Here is a 15779-nt window from a genome sequence, read left to right as displayed (position 1 = left end):
GCTGTGTCCTAAATTGGATATATACTAAGTACTATACTCACAAATGCTGCTCATGTAGGAAATTTCACTACTGCATTTTCTTAAGCAAGAGACATCTGTTAACTAATATGTTCACGCTAATTGGTCTGGCCACTTTCAGACTACACAGAAAAGTACAGCTCATTACAGGCTCATCTTCCCTGCTTCTTGGGTAAACCTCGTGTTCCACACCAACCTCTGCACTCAAAGAGATGTGCCAGCACACATCACACAACTTCAAGACTGGTGTTCCTTGATTGGGCCCCATCGGAGAAACATGCAATTGTCCTGAGTGTTCTTTACAGACCTGTCCTCCAACACCACCCTCACCCTCAGCAACTTGTAGAACGCAAAAATATAGTCATTTGCTATTGGATTCACAATCTAGCCTTAGCGTCCAGCTGCTAATGCTTGCCTCCTGGCCAAGATTTAAATTTGTATTTCCTAAGTTTTTTCCCCTTATTTGTAAAGATACACGCTTTATCTCTTTTGTGGCAGAAATCCCACTGCCCTGTATTACTCAGCTTAGGCAAACACTACAACGCTCATCTGCTCTATGAAGATGCATTTCAAGAGTCACTTTCCCAGTGACACATCCGGTGCCTTTCGTGCCAGGTAATCGCTGAGCCTCACTTTCACAACTCCAGCACCGAGCACTTAGTTTATGTAACTCAGCTTCAAAGGTTACACCCTTCACCAACAAAGTTGCAGCCTGAGGCGACCTATTCGGAACAAACTGTATTCAGCACAGGAGGGCAGCGGAAGTACCAGCTCACAGAACGCTTCCAGACAGTCTCCCCTGCTACACCGGGCTGCCCCGCTAGAGATGAAGCGCCTCCCCAGCAGCCTCCCCGATCCTGGCCGGGACACACCGGGGCTCACCAACCCAGGATACCCGCGGATCACGACTCGTGCCCGCGAAATTAACCCCGCGCCACCGCCTCTCCCCGCCCCGCCACGTGCGGACCCGGAGCGGCGTTTTCCATGGAAACCGCTCGCGGTCCGCCCGCTTCCCGCCCTGCCCGGCCGAGGCTGCGGCGGGGCGGGGGACACCGGGAGGGCGCAGCTCCCTCCTTCCCCCGCATCCTCCGGCCACCCTGTCACTTGGGCAGGATGAAGGCGGGGGCCGGGGGAGGAGCCTCCAGTCGCTCAGGTAGGAAAATAAACACACAAAGGGCCCTCGCTGGCACACGGAGGGGGGATTTACTCCCTCGCGTTTTTACTCCCTCCGCGAGAAAGGGGGGGCGCGGGGTCCCGGAGCAGCCTGTCGGGGGGGCTCCCGCTCCCCCGCTCTCCCAGGCCCGGGAGTAAACAAAAGCGGGAGCCACAGGACGGCACATGGGTAGAGACGGGGACCCCCGCGACGCACAGAGCCGGATCCGGGACAAGCGGTGACCGCAGAGGGTCCGCCCGGCCATGGCAACTCCCGCCTCACCTGCTTGCCCCGGTAGAAGAGGCGCTGGCGGTCGGGGCTCACGCGGAAGGTCTCCTGGATCTTCTCCCGTAGGCACTCGATCTTGGTGAGGCGGCTCAGGTCGTCGATGGTCTGGGTCTCGGTGCCGTCGATCGTGCGGACCTGGATCCACATGGTGCCCGCCCGCCCGGCCACGGGCACGGGAGCGGGGCCCGGAGCAGGGGCTGGGGGCCGCTCCGCGGGTGAGCGCGGGCGGCGTGGGACTGCAGGGGAGGGATCCGGGAGCTCTCCCGCTCTTTGTTCGTCTCGGCAGGGCAGGAATTTCAAACCCCGCTGAACGGGCGCGACACTCCCGCCGCAATCCGAGCCGCCGGCCCCGCTCGGCGGGGCGCGGGAGAGGGAAGGGAGCTGAGCGGCTCCCGCGGTGCTCCCCGATCCCGCCGAGGCGGCGCGGGAGGCGGCGGGCAGAGCTACGGGGAGGCGGCGGGAGCCATGGCCCGGCCCGGGCAGTGTTTACCGGGAGCGCCGCCGCGCTCACATGGAGGTCACGGCGCCAACGCCGCTCTCGCGAGAGCCGCCGGCCGCGGCCGCGCGGAGACAACACGGCGGGGCGGGGGCGGGGGGCGCGAGGCGGGCGCGCGGCACCGCCACGCCTCCACCCGTCGCGCGCGCTCCGCACCGCGGCCCCCGCTCCGCGCGCGGCCCCGCCCCCGCCGTCCCGCGCGCGCCCGCCCGCCAGCGCGAGGCCTGCGGGGGGAGGGGCTGGCGCGCGACCCGCGGGGGGAGCGGGCGGCGCGTGCCCTTGGCGGGGCCCTGAGGGAGCTGCGGGAGCTGCTGGATCTGTGCTCACGGGCTGCCGGGCCTCAAAGCCGCCGAACATCCATGGGCAACCCCGAGCAAGGGTGTCCGCTAGAGAAACCCGGGCACCGGCGTTTCCGATGACATAAAGCCTTGTCCCAGCCAGATGCAGCTATCCAAAGATACAGACTGATCCTGGCTGCGGCTGTTTCGTTACGTAGATGGAAATAGGGGGCGAGACAAGAAGAGGCAAGCCTCGTTTATACTGCGAATCTCGTGTCGGCTTGCTTTCATGTATTTTTCTATGCAAATTTATACCAGACAAATCTGTAATTTACGTGGGTGTTGCTGGGCAAGTCCTGGTAGGCAGCTGGGTCCCACACAGGCGCTTGGTCACTCCCTCACAGGAGGATGGAGAACAGAGTAAGAAGCGTAAAAGAAAATGGCCATCTAAATAAAAAGAGTGTGATAGGTAAAGCCACAAGCACATAAGCAAAGCAAAATAAGGAACTCACTCAGCACTTCAAGATTGGCAGACAGATGTGCATTTAGCCATTTCCAGGAAAGCAGAGCTGTGACATGTGAGAAGTTTCCTTAGGAAGACAAGCACCATAACTCCTAACTCCCCACATTTCCTCCTTCTTACCTCAGCTCTCGCTGCTCAGCATCACATCGAGTTACTTGAGCATTTAACTTGCATTAATAAATCTCATCCTAATAATGTAAGAGGACATTCTGGCACATATAGAAGCTAATGATTCAGTTCGGTATCTCCAACTGTATGCTCCATGAGTTGTAGGAATGGCCTCAAAACTCTATTTCCCATTGCCCCAACAATTGGTATTGTAACTTTACTTAGCAGGCCTTTGCAGATAGTTCTTATTGAATGTATGACCCCTTTATGAAAAATCTATTGTTTCATTTCCTGGTTTTACTGGAACTAGGGCGCTTGCTGGGGATGCCTTGTTATTTTTCCATGGTCATCTTTACTCATTGACAAAAATCCTCCAATATCATAATTTTTACATCTTCTAATTGACTCTTCTTACCCATAAATAGCATATAGATTTAGGCCAAAGAGCAGGGGAAAGCCCCTTCAGATCCCAAGCCCCCTGACTAATTGTTCTTTTGCCATCTCTTACCATTCTCTTTTCTTCTGCAGTAAAAAGGTATTCAGTATACCCTGCATATCCCCTCAACTAGGGCTACGAGTCAGCATGATATTTTCCAAAAACTTTCTTCAAGATTTTCGTGTTAGGAACCAACAGATCATTTCCAGTTCAACAAATCTGAAGTGTAAAAGGGACACATATAAAAAATTGGCAGACCAGCTGCTCCCATTGCTTGACTGAAAGATGCCTGTATCACCTGTAGCGCTGGGAATGTCCTTGAGTTTGGTCCACAATAGGACTAAAATCCTCACCACCTCCCATATGCTCTTTATTTTGATATGTATCCTCTTTATTGATCCCTGTCCCAATGTTATATGGCATGGAAAGGAGAGAACTAACATTCACACATCTTCTGTTTTCTTCCCTTCACAACATACAATCCCTTGCTGTTTTCTCTTCTCAATACATACACCTGCATATCTCTTCTCATTTTACACTAGTTTCTGAATATCTGGATCTCTGTGAAATAATGTCATAAAAGGACAAACATGAAAAAAACCTCATCCCATTTACCAAGTCAGCAACAAAACAACATCAACTGTAAGGTAACAGATTGCAAAGGCACGATTTCCTTATCCTTCCTTCCTCATCCTTCAATTTATAAGGTGGCCACCATTGATTACAATATCTCTTAATTTTATCTTCAGTCATCGGATCTTCCTCAAACTTATTCCAATTTTTCAGAATACAATTAGGAGGACTACAAGAAGGAATGGTTTGATCCTGTATTTAATAATATTTAAGTTACCCAATTTCTTTATCCTTAGGTCTCAACTTCCAACAGTTACACTGCTCCAGTCCCACTGATCTATTTAGGCCCTCTGCCAAGCATTCTTTTGTGACTTACGTGGAGACTGATACCTATAAATCTACATCTTTAGAAATTCTTAATTTTTTTTTTCCCAGGGAAGAAAGGAAATATGATACTCACCACTTCAGGAATTCATCCTTATCTCCCTTGCACAAATACCTCTGGAGCATTGCGCCTTTGAGTTGCCTTATGCCCCAGTGCTGGAGAGGATTTTTTGGAGTCCCCAGTGAAACTGGTCAGTGTGTGCTGGAGTCCTGTCTGACCTGATTCTGTTGCCAGGTGTAGTGGGTTTCTGTGGCTGGGTTTTGGTAGCAGGGGAGCTACAGAAGTGGCTTCTGTTGGAAGCTGCTAGAAGCTTCCCCTGTCCCATGGAGCCAATGCCAGCCAGCTCCAGGATGGGCTTCCTGCCGCTGGCCAAGGCCAAGCCAATCAGGAGTAATAGTAACACCTCTGTAATAACATATTTAAGAACAGAAAGTTGTGGCACAGAAAGAATTCCAGCCAGGGAAGAGCAGAGTGAGAACATGTCAACAACAGTGCACACACCAAGGTCAGTGTGCCAAGGAGGGGCAGGAGGTGCTCCAGGCACGGGAGCTGAGGCCCTGCAGCCCGTGGTGCAGACCATGGTGGAGCAGCTGTGCCCCTGCAGCCCATGGGGGACCATCGGGGTGCAGAGACCCTCCTGCAGCCCATAGAGGAACCCATGCTGGAGCAGGTGGATGCATGAAGGAGGCTGTGAACCCGTGGGAGGCCCAAGATGGAGCAGGGTCCTGCTGGGGACCTGCAGCCCGTGGAGAGGGAAGCCCACACTGGAGCAAGTTTTTCCCGGGTAGGACTTGTGGCCCTTGTGGGGGACCCACATCAGTACAGGTCATTCGTGAAGGACTGCACCCCACAGAGGAGTGACCCACGGGACAGCAGTTTGGGAAGAACTGCTGCCTGAGGGATGGACTCACGCTGGAGAGGTCCATCAAGGACTGTCTCCCATTGGAGGGACCCCACGGGAGCAAGGGAAGGGCTCCTCTCTCTGAGCAGCGGCAGAAACAACAACGGACCTTAACTCCCGTTCCCCGTCCCCCTGCACCGCTGGGGGGGAGGAGGGAGATAAAGAAGAAAGGAAGGGTGGGGGGGAGGCATTTTTAAGACTGTTTTATTTCTCACTCTCTGAGTCTTATTGTGTTAGTAATCAATTTAAGTGCTATCCTCACTTCGAATCTGTTTTGCCCATGAAGGTAACCCATAAGTGACCTCTCCCAGCTGTTATCTCAACTCATGAATCCTTAGCTGTTTTTTTTTAATCTCTCCTTTGTCCAGTTGCAGTTGCAGTGAGAGAGTGGCTTTAATGGGTACCTAGCATCTAGCCAGTGCCAACCCACTACACCAGGACAGCAAACTTTTATGGCTGTCCCATCTGAGTCACCAGAGATTGTCTCAAATACAGGTTCTTTCAACCCATTGTGGAAGACAGAGTCAAGATATTTATTTCATGTCTGCGCAGAAATGGGTGCTAGCTTTGTGGATTTAACACCTGTAAACCGGTGTGAAAAACATCCTTTTTCCTGTGTAAGCACTGTTTAGCAATAGCTAAAACATCACTGTGTTATCAACACCATTTTGGTCAAAATCAAAAACATAGCACCATACCAGCTAATATGAAGAAAATTCACTCCATACCAGCAAAAAATGAATGCTGGTAAAAAGACTAATGTATCCAATATATGGCTTGCTAGAAAACAGGAAATGTGATAATCAATGCCTTTGGGGGGAATTCTGAGAAGATTTATCATCTAAGATTTTGGCAGCTTGATTAAAATGTAGATTTACAAGATGCAGATGACACCTACATAACTTTGTGACTTTTTTTTGTAGTAGTTGTAAATATAACTGATAGGGTGCTGAGTTAGGGGAAGAAACAGATCACAAATGAGGGTTATTAGAAGACTGTTTATTAGTTAGACTGTTATTATTAACCGCAGATAACTGAACCACAGATGCGATTATGGCCTCACACAGCATGTGCAGTCACAGTCACCCAGCTGGAACAGCAGCAGAGAGGCCAATCCCAGAAGTTCACTCAGGAACAGGGGCTCATGCCCACAATCTGGGGGGTTCCTGGAGCTGTGCACAGTCACACATAGGCTTCCTCGTTTCACAGCTGCGATCACATATAGTGCCCTGTAATCCTTGTCCACCTATAGCAGCTGCTGCCCTCTTGCATGTGGTGTGGGTTACATGACCTGTGGTAGGTGCCAGTGTGTGCTGGAGGACATGGGCAGGTTCAGCAGCTCCTTGGTACCCCAAGCTTTCCAGGTTTTGATCCAATACCACTGAGTTCTTGGGAGGCTTTCAGATGCTTTTTCCCAGCATGTAGGGTAGGTAATGCTGAAGGACAAACTGACTGAGTAGCATAGTATGATGGACTGGGGTGACAATAGCAGAAGAATTACTAGAATTAGGACAGCAAGGAAAGGAATCAAGAGTATGAAAGTAAAACATGGGAGTAGTGAGCAAAGTGCAAGGATCTAATTGAAGACAAACTCAAGAAATTAGTGACAAAAAACCAGAGTTGCATAGAAAAGGAAAATTTGACATGATATTTTGTAAGAAAATACTAATTTTCTTAGAGGAAAACTATAGAGCAAGAGTGAGAGATTAATAAAAGTTAAATAAATTGAGAATGACACACTGATAAGCAAGATTTTGTTTTGAAATTAAGATGGTTTTCATGATGAAATGTTCAAAAGCAAACCATGATGCAAATTGGGTGGTTTTTCTGAGATAAAACAGTTAAAGGTTTAAAATTATGGGATGAAAAATGGAAACTATTAGAACGAGGCCTTTGTATGTATAGGAATTTTCATAGTTTTCCATGGATAGGTTGCTTTAGAATGTAAATAAAGATAATTATTTGCTTGAGATAATGTGTGTACTGGTATTTGAAATGCTGTCTGAATTCTGGAGATTGCCTTATATATTTTATGTTTGTCAGCAGGAGACATCTTACTGTAATGACCTTGATGTGGATGAAGTCATGGGGATAGTAGGAGCCAGCAATTAGCTTGACAAAGAGACAAACACGCAGGACATGTGAGGAAGGAGTAGAAGAATGGAAGAAAATTACCAGGCAAAGAAAGCAAAGAAGCCATCAGAAGAGCAAAATGTGTGCCTTTGAGTTTCAAGGAGGAGCTGTGGCAGGGCACCAGCAAGCCAAGAAGGAAAAGACAGGAAATTTTTTTACAGAATTATTTTTCTAGACAATCTTTTAATGACTTGAAGGCAATGTGATAACTTGTGTGGATGTTTCATTATTGTCAAATGTGCTGATGTGTCTTCCAGGGAAGAGGAAGAGAAAAAGAAAATTGAAAATGTTGGTATACTGAACTGAGCAGAATCGTGTCCCTAGCTCCCACAAAGTCATTGTGACTATTCCAGCATAAACATGGAAAGAAGAGAGAAAACCAGTATGGCTGACTTCATTACCCCTAATTTAAACTTGACAGAGAGACCAAAAGCAAATCCAATATAGTTGTTGCAGATTACGCAGCAAGTGTGCATAAGAATGGTATCCTATATGTAGGGCTGACTCTGTATTCCAGTCTGTCAGGGGAGTTATGAAAGACAGCAAAGTTATGACAGTAAGAGTTCATAACATAAATATTTCTATTTGATTATAATAGAAACAGAACTGCTAACAACTCTGTCTCATTAAAGATGATATATGTAGCAATGTTTCTTCTGCCAAAAGGGTTGAGACAGAAGTTGTTAGCACAAGTGTGGGCTCTGTGACAGCTGGAATGAGAAAAGGCCTACCCTAAGCTGGGTAAGAGTTAAAGGGAACAGAACACTGAGTGTTTTGCCCTGATTATAACTAAGAAAAGTCTATTCTTATTTACAGTGAAGAGTCCCTGTCCCTGAGGATCATGCAACCTGAAGCACCTGCTGCCTGTTTCTTTAGTGCGTTGTACCTGTTCATGGAGTGGTGTATTTAAATCTCAATGAAGTAAAATAAACCTTAAATTTACTTCATATAATTTGTGTTTAGATATTTGTATACAATTTCTACTGTGAAAAAGATAAAAAGAAGTAAATGAAAGGATAGTACATAATTCTAATAATCCCCTAACAGAAGCAAGTAAAGAATTCACATTGTTTCTTGACATAATTCTGCTTATTCTAGCAAAATCACTTTAAGAATTTATCTCAGTATATGCTTTTGTCTGTTAAAAGCTTGCTAATTTATGTTAGTAAAGTTGTCACCCTCAATTATTTCAGATGTCAGTAATTTTTGCCATGAAAAGTAACACGTTGTGGGATTACAACCTCTGCTCTGTGTATGATTTGAGACCTTTTTCTTGGTTTGATTTGTTCATGTCAATTTAGGTACCAATATAATATGCTGCAGCATATAAGAGTAATTGATTTTTTTAATGGAAATGCAGTTATTTTATCAAGAATTATTGTTTTATAATTATGTTTCAAATTCTCCATTATTGAAATGAATAATGAGACATTACATTTTCTTTCAAGTTTTTGTTTATAAATCATGTGATATTCTGGGTAGATCCAACCATATTGCATTTTTTACATTCATCTTTCTAAGAAGATGCATAACTTAGCAGCAAAACTATTTTGTTGAGTATAGCATTTGTAACTCTGTAGCTTATAGTTTTAATATACAGAAATATTTTATGTGTATGATAAAACAAGTCTTCTATAACAAAGCAGAGCAATGTTAAATTGCTTAACAACGACTTAAGAAAGTGAAATGCCAAGTAGCACTACTCATGCTCAGTTGGTCAACTGCAGGTTTTTAGGTATTAGGAATGAACACACAACTCATCTTGTAAGCAAAGTAGAAAATCAGGAGTAAAGCTGGTCAAAACTACTCACATTTTGTTATGTAGATGGAAAGAGGTATATCTACTTTATGTCTTGTTCATTCTTTCTCTGACTCAGAAATGGCAGCCTCTGTAAGTCTCAGCCTCTGTTATTTTCGAGAGGATATCAAAGGATAGCATTTATGGGGCCATTTAGTGCTTTCCACAGTACCATTATCTTTTACTCCTGCAGTTATTTCTCTGTAAAAGACAGAATGGTTTGAGCACAATCTTATCCTAGAGTTGTACCCAGTCCTTAAAACACAGCTTAATCAGGAGGACAAGCCGCTTTTCCTTTAAAAGTCTTAAGATAGCTGGGAGCCTAACTACCTAAAATACTACCATTTCTCTATGAAGCCATACAATAGGAATGAAAGTGTCCCATGATCTCACCATATGAACCAGCAGTGTGCCCAGGTGGCCAAGAAGGCCAGGCATCCTGGCCTGTATCAGCAATAGCATGGACAGGAGGACCGGGGCAGTGATTGTCCCTCTGTACTTGAGGCACTGGTGAGGCCACACCTCGAATTCTGTGTCCATTTTTGGGCCCTTCACTACAAGAAAGACATTGAGGTGCTGGAGCTTGTCCAGAGAAGGGCAACAGAGCTGGTGAAGAGTCTGGAGCACAAGTCCTGTGAGGAGGCTGAGGGAGTTGTTTATCTTGGAGAAAAAGAAGCTCAGGGGTTACCTAATTGCTCTCTACAACTACCTGAAAGGAGATTGTAGCCATGTGTGGGTTGGTCTCTTCTCCCAGGTGACAAGTGACAGGATGAAAGAAAATAGCATCAAGTTGCACGAGGGAAGGTTTAGATTGAATATGTGGATGCGGCAATTAGGGATATGATTTAGTGGTGAACATGGCAGTGCTGGGTTAACAGTTGGCCTTGATAATCTTAGAGGTCTTTTCCAACTTAAACAATTCTATAACCCTGCCTCATCAACTTATCTAATTTCAAATTCCAGTTCTTCTCCAAACTTGACATAATGTTTAAATAAACACAGAAATTTCTTGTGGATTCAGGTAGGACTGTATGTCAACTGAGTCTGGTCAGCCAAAACAACAACATTAACCCTAACTCTTACAACAGCTCCCAATAAGACAGCATTAACCCTAACTCATTATTCCTAAAGCTTCTTCCCAGATTAATATAACTATAATCCTGTACATCAAACTCCACAAGTGCAAAGGCTAGAAAGAACACAAATCAAGAAACCACTTTCAGGTCTAAACCTAGGTGTAATGACACGTGTCCATAATTTAGAAGTAGTAGTCTATTTCTAGGTCTTTCCCTGCTCAACAGTGCCTGCTAATCCTTCCTGAAATTCTAGCCCAGCTGAGCCGTCTTCCAGCCTGACCTAGCCTTTCACCCATAGCAGATCCAGCCTTTACTGTAGAAAGTCATCCTTTGCTACCCTACTTCCAAACTGAAATGCTCACCTCATTTTACTGTCTAATTAAAGACAATCGCTTCTTTTATGTCTGTTTACCTAGGACTAAAGGTTCTGCCTTTGCAATGGTGTTAGTGTATATGTTCACCTCTGAAAATCAGTGAAAAAAGAAGTCTACCTGCTTGACTCCATCAGAAAACAAGGATAGAGTTGATAGTTCTCAAACAATGCTTTCAATGCTTAAAAAAGTAAAATGTGCAAAAAGGAAAAACATTTAAACTAATTATATCTGAATTAGTAAAATATTTACTTATGAAAGCTGAAGCAATTAGGCGTCAGTTAAGGACTACATGCTTGCCAAATTTTGTTGGGGTTTATTTGCATAATAAAGTATATTAAATTTGATCTGCCTAAAATGTATTCATTCATATGGGTGTATTTTTCCTTATGTAGTGATCTGATTATTAATTAAATGTCAGAAAGAAAAGTACTTCAAAGTGAAACTGTGTGTACTAAGGCCAGAATTTTTTATTCTCATTGTTATAAGCTCCAGAAAATTAAAGCAAAGGAACTAGAATATTTTTCATAATCAAATTTTCACTACACTATATCACTTAAATATGAGAAACTAAACAGCAATCAAAATTAAGATGATGTATTCTAAAAATTACTAAGTGCTGCAAATATGTAAGTATTATAAGGTCAGTTGAATTACACTATACCCATTCTTGTATGTTTTTGCAGACTCATAAAATTAGAGAATGGTTTTAGTTGGAAGGAACCTTTAAAGGTCATCTAGTCCAACTCCCCCCTTGCAGGTGGCAGGGACACCTTTCACTAGACCAGGTTGGTCAGGGTCCGATCTAACCTGGCCTTGAACACTTCCAGGGAGAGGCATCCACAACTTCTGTGGACAAAGCTGTTCCAGTGCCTTACCACCCTTGTCATAAAAAAATTCTGAATCTACTCTTCTAATGGTTTAAAGCCATTACCCCTTGTCCTACTGCCACAGGCTGTACTAAAAGGCTTGTACCCACTTTTGTTACGGGCCTCCTTTCAGTTTTTAAGCCCCAGTAAGGTCTCCCTGGAGCCTTCTCTTACTCAGGCAGAACAAGCCAAACATTTTCAGCCTTTTCTCTTAGAAGTGTTCTGTCCCTCTGATTGTCTTTGTCTCCCTCCTCTGGAATCACTCCAACAGGTCGATTTCCTGCTGTGCTGAGGACCCTAGAGCTGAATGCAGCACTACAAGGCAGGGCCTCACGAGAGCAGAGTAGAGGGACAGAATCCCCTCCCTCGACCTGCTGGCCATGCTGCTTTTGGTGCAGCCCAGGATACAATTGTCTTTCTGGGCTTCAAGTGCACATTGCCGGATAATGTCCAGCCTCTCATCTACTAATACCCTTAAGTCCACATCCTCAGATCTACTCTCAGTCCCTTCATCCCCTGTGCTGATATTGGGAGTTGCCCCAACCCAGGTGCAGGACCTAGCACTTGCACTTGTTGAATATCATGAGATTCTCATGGGCCCAATTCTCAAGTCTGTCAAGGTCCTTCTGAATGGCATCTCGTCTCTCAGGCTTGTCTACTGCACCACTCAATTTGATATTGACAAACTTGCTGAGACTGCAGTCAATCCCTTTGTCTGTGCCACAGATCAAGATATTAAACAGTACTGGTCCTAGTATGGACCCCTGAGGGACACCACTCATCACTGAGCTCCGTTTGGACATTGAGTCATTGAACACTACTCTCTGGATGAGACCAGTCAGTCAATTCCTTGAATGAATGAACAGTCCATCCATCAAACCTATCTCTCTCCACTTCAGAGAAGGATGTTGTTGGGCACTATGTAAAAGGCCTTATAGAAGTTCAGACAAATGACATCCATAGCTCTTCCCTTTCCACTGATGTAGTCATTCTGTCATAAAAGGCCAATACATTGGTCTGTAAAGACTTAACTATGGTGAAACTATGCTGATTTTGTCAAATCACCTCTTTGTTGTCCAGACTGTGCCTTAGCATAGCTTCTAGGAGGGTCTATTCCATGATCTTTCCAGGCATAGAGGGGAAGCTGAAAGGCTGGTTCTTCCCAAATTCCTCCTTTGTACTGTTTTGAAAAATGGGTGCAATATTTCCCTTTTTCCAGTCTCCTGTGACTCAGCTGAGTGCTATGACTTTTTAAATACCACAGAGAGTGGCTTAGGAACTACATCAGCCAGTTCCTTCAGGACTCTGGGATGCATCTCATCTGGTCCCAAAGACTTGTGTACATTCAGATTCCTCAGATGGTCACAAACCTGAAATTCTCTTGGAGTGGGAGAGACTTTTCTTCCCGGTTCACTCCCTCCACTCAAGAGGTGTGGAAAGAGAAATTGCTAGTGAGGACTGAGGCAAAAAAATTGTTCAGCATCTCAACGTTCTTCTCATCTGTTGTTACCAGTTTGCCAGTCTTGTTCATTGGGGATGGGGGTTACATTTTCTTTGACCTTACTTTTCTGGCTGACATGCCTTTAGAAGTACTTATTATTCTTTGTATCTCTTGCCAAGTTCAAGGCCAGGTGTTTTGTGGCTTTGGCCACAACTACGGGTTATCTAAAAATTCATGTATTATAAAGCTGTAAAGGAGATTACTATTTTACCTCTTGAAAAGCTTTATAATTTTTTCAAGTGCTTTTTAATGGCAGTAGAATTTATCTTTTTAGAAATATCTGTATTCCTGACTATGCATCAGAGAAGTGATTCGTGAACAACGTGCAACTCAAAACAGCACCATGCAAGACATTTCTAAATGATTTTGGTGTTCATTACACAGAAAATGCATAATATCCTTGTTCCAGGCTATCCTAGGGGCCTGTGAGAAAGTTAGAGGGCTTTCTTGTGCCAATAGCTTACTGGTTTTGTGAACAACACAAAACTTTCTGATGAAACAGCTAGACCTTTGCAATGATAGGTAGGATAAGTGAGAGTAACCTCACAGCAATGCAATACCTAGCACTTCTGGAATCAAATGTAGACCTCTGAGTGAAATATTGAAGCTAAATGCACATCATATGCTAAAATTAGACGCTGAAGAAGTGCATCCAAAACTAGCAACATGATGAGTGGTGAGCTATTTAAAGTCAGTATGGGCAGTTTGTGTCTGTCTTGATCTAGAAGGACAGAAGCAATAAGGGAAGTCTTAAATTCTGTTTTGCACATAATACAAACAGCTCAAACAGCTGATGCTGGATACCCACTTAGTTTGCAATAAGTAGGTTGGTGTTTTCTTTAACAAGAATCCCTAAGTACAATAAGCTATCACTTCCTAAAGGTGATGCAAGACAATTCTTCCAGATAGTTAATTGACCTCGTATAAGTGATCATGATTTTGGTTTGCCATGGTGGCATTCTGAGCATTTGTAGGTTCAGTGTGGCATAAAACTATCAGCTTCCTGAACACCATGGATGTCATTCTTCATTCCTGAAAAAAAATGATCTTTATATCTGCACAGTGCACACACTTATGTGTCCATTACATTCATCATACACAGAATGGCACATTCTACATATCAGATAGTAACTACAATTTAAGAAAATAATGGAGACTGAAAAAAATAGAATAATTGTTGAATGCTATATGACATTACAATATTGAGTAAAAATGTTCTTGGACATCAGTAGTATTTTACATGAATAAGAGATAAAGAAAGTTTCCAAAGAGAATGAATCTGTGACTGGTGACAGAATCAGCCCACTGTCTCCATTGTTTTCATGATGCCTTTTTTTAAAAAATGTTTTTTAGTTGTCTGGTATTTAAGGAAATTAGCTGAGAGTAAAAAAAAAAAAAAGGAAGAATTAAGTAATTTCACGCTGGTCTATGGAATATAGGCTAGAAAATCTAAAACATTTTAAGGATTTTATTGGAGACATTCAGGAACAGACTTTGCAATAAATTTTTCTAGGAATACTCCTAAAAATGCAACCAAATGGAAAAATAGAAATAAAAAGGGCTTTAGCTTTTCAACACAGAATGTGGATTGAATTATACTTTATCCATGATAACTGAAGGTCCTGTCATGTCTTAATTTGTGGACATCATACAGTCACAAATGTTACCATCTGCTCTAAAACCCATACGTCAGAAAAATTCTATGTAATGACCTCTTTGATATATCATATCCTGCAGTATATCTAGATCTAATTAAAGAAAGGACTGTCTGTTTTAGGGTCAGCTTGCTGTTAAAAGTAATGTAAATCCTCAACTGCCAACTGAAACTGCTGCAAGGACCAAAGTGTACACTGACTGACACATTTGCTTTTTGTCGTCTTTGATGCCCACAAGCCGAGCATTTCCAACACTCCTTATTCCTTATTTTCTTTGTCCTGCTGCCTTTACAAGGTTTTTAAGGAGAAGGGATTACCCAATGTTAGGATAATTATGTCTGTCTCTTTCTGTGGTGTGTATAAGAGGATGGAAGAATCTAACCCAATTAATTTAAATTTTTTCTTTTTTATAGGATACTCTCTGTGTTTGTTTGTTTGTTTTTCTCATCAAGGTTGTAATATAAAGCTGTTCAACCATCTTTTACTTTCACATATTAGCAGCCACTCTTTTGTACAGGAACCTGAAGTTCGATGTTTTGGGAGGACACCTTGCACTTGCAAACCTGGAAATCAGAAGTGGATGTGCTTTTTCATTTGCTATGAGCAGTTTCCTGAGGCAGTGGAACTCACCTAGTGAAGTTGCAACATGGGAATACAGTAAATCCTCAAAGAAATGCAGACCCTGGCAGTGGTAAGGGAGCCATCCAGTGGGCTCTTGTGAGACATACAGCCACGACAAAATAAAATTAACTAATTTCAGGGAGTTTTCTGCCTTTTTGATTGCAAGATGTTAAGTGTTGTTGTCCTTTTGTCCAAAGCCTGCTTGTACTATTAAATGCCAAATTCCTTTACTTTTTGTGCTCATAGTAAGGAACTAATTTTCCCTGAAACATGAGAGTTTCTGAAGATCAGGATATGGAGTTGCATTTTCTAGAATACTCATTCAATTAAACTGTAAATACCAAGCTCTGGGGTTTTTTTTCAGTTTATGTAATGGAAAGGGAAAATCACCATAAAATAATGAATGAGGTTGGAAGGCATTAATACATACCTTTGATTTCTATTTTGAAATACAGTTTAATCCTAATGGTTTTGATGTTAAGTATGTGATATTTTAAATTAATTTAAAAGGTTTCCAAATTCTCATTAGAGATTTCTTTAAATTCTTTTAAAAGATTCTTACAGATGATTTATGGATAATTTATCTATGATTTGTT

At 43.6% G+C, this 15779-nt stretch overlaps 1 protein-coding gene and 1 long non-coding RNA gene across 4 annotated transcripts in view; one reads left to right on the top strand and one right to left on the bottom strand.

The window, feature by feature from the left end:
* Positions 1–2010, bottom strand: part of UHRF2 (ubiquitin like with PHD and ring finger domains 2) — a 79330-nt gene extending 77320 nt beyond the window's left edge. For 2 of the 3 annotated variants that reach the window (XM_064641422.1, XM_064641423.1), the window contains exon 1: positions 1454–2009. In XM_064641422.1, the coding sequence (XP_064497492.1) occupies positions 1454–1606 (153 nt within the window). In that variant the 5' untranslated portion in view covers positions 1607–2009. Of the gene's footprint in view, positions 1–1453 lie in introns of all 3 variants that reach the window. The other variant, XM_064641424.1, reaches the window with a different exon arrangement.
* Positions 2011–2170: 160 nt separating this feature from the next.
* On the top strand, positions 2171–8479 carry LOC135406888 (uncharacterized). Its single transcript, XR_010426549.1, has 2 exons — positions 2171–5042; positions 7203–8479. It is a non-coding gene; the product is annotated as an uncharacterized LOC135406888 (long non-coding RNA).
* The last annotated feature ends 7300 nt before the right edge of the window (positions 8480–15779 follow it).

The sequence above is a fragment of the Pseudopipra pipra genome, chromosome Z (assembly GCF_036250125.1).
Source record: "Pseudopipra pipra isolate bDixPip1 chromosome Z, bDixPip1.hap1, whole genome shotgun sequence".
Lineage (NCBI taxonomy): Eukaryota > Metazoa > Chordata > Aves > Passeriformes > Pipridae > Pseudopipra > Pseudopipra pipra.
This window is presented reverse-complemented; position numbering and strand designations above follow the sequence as displayed.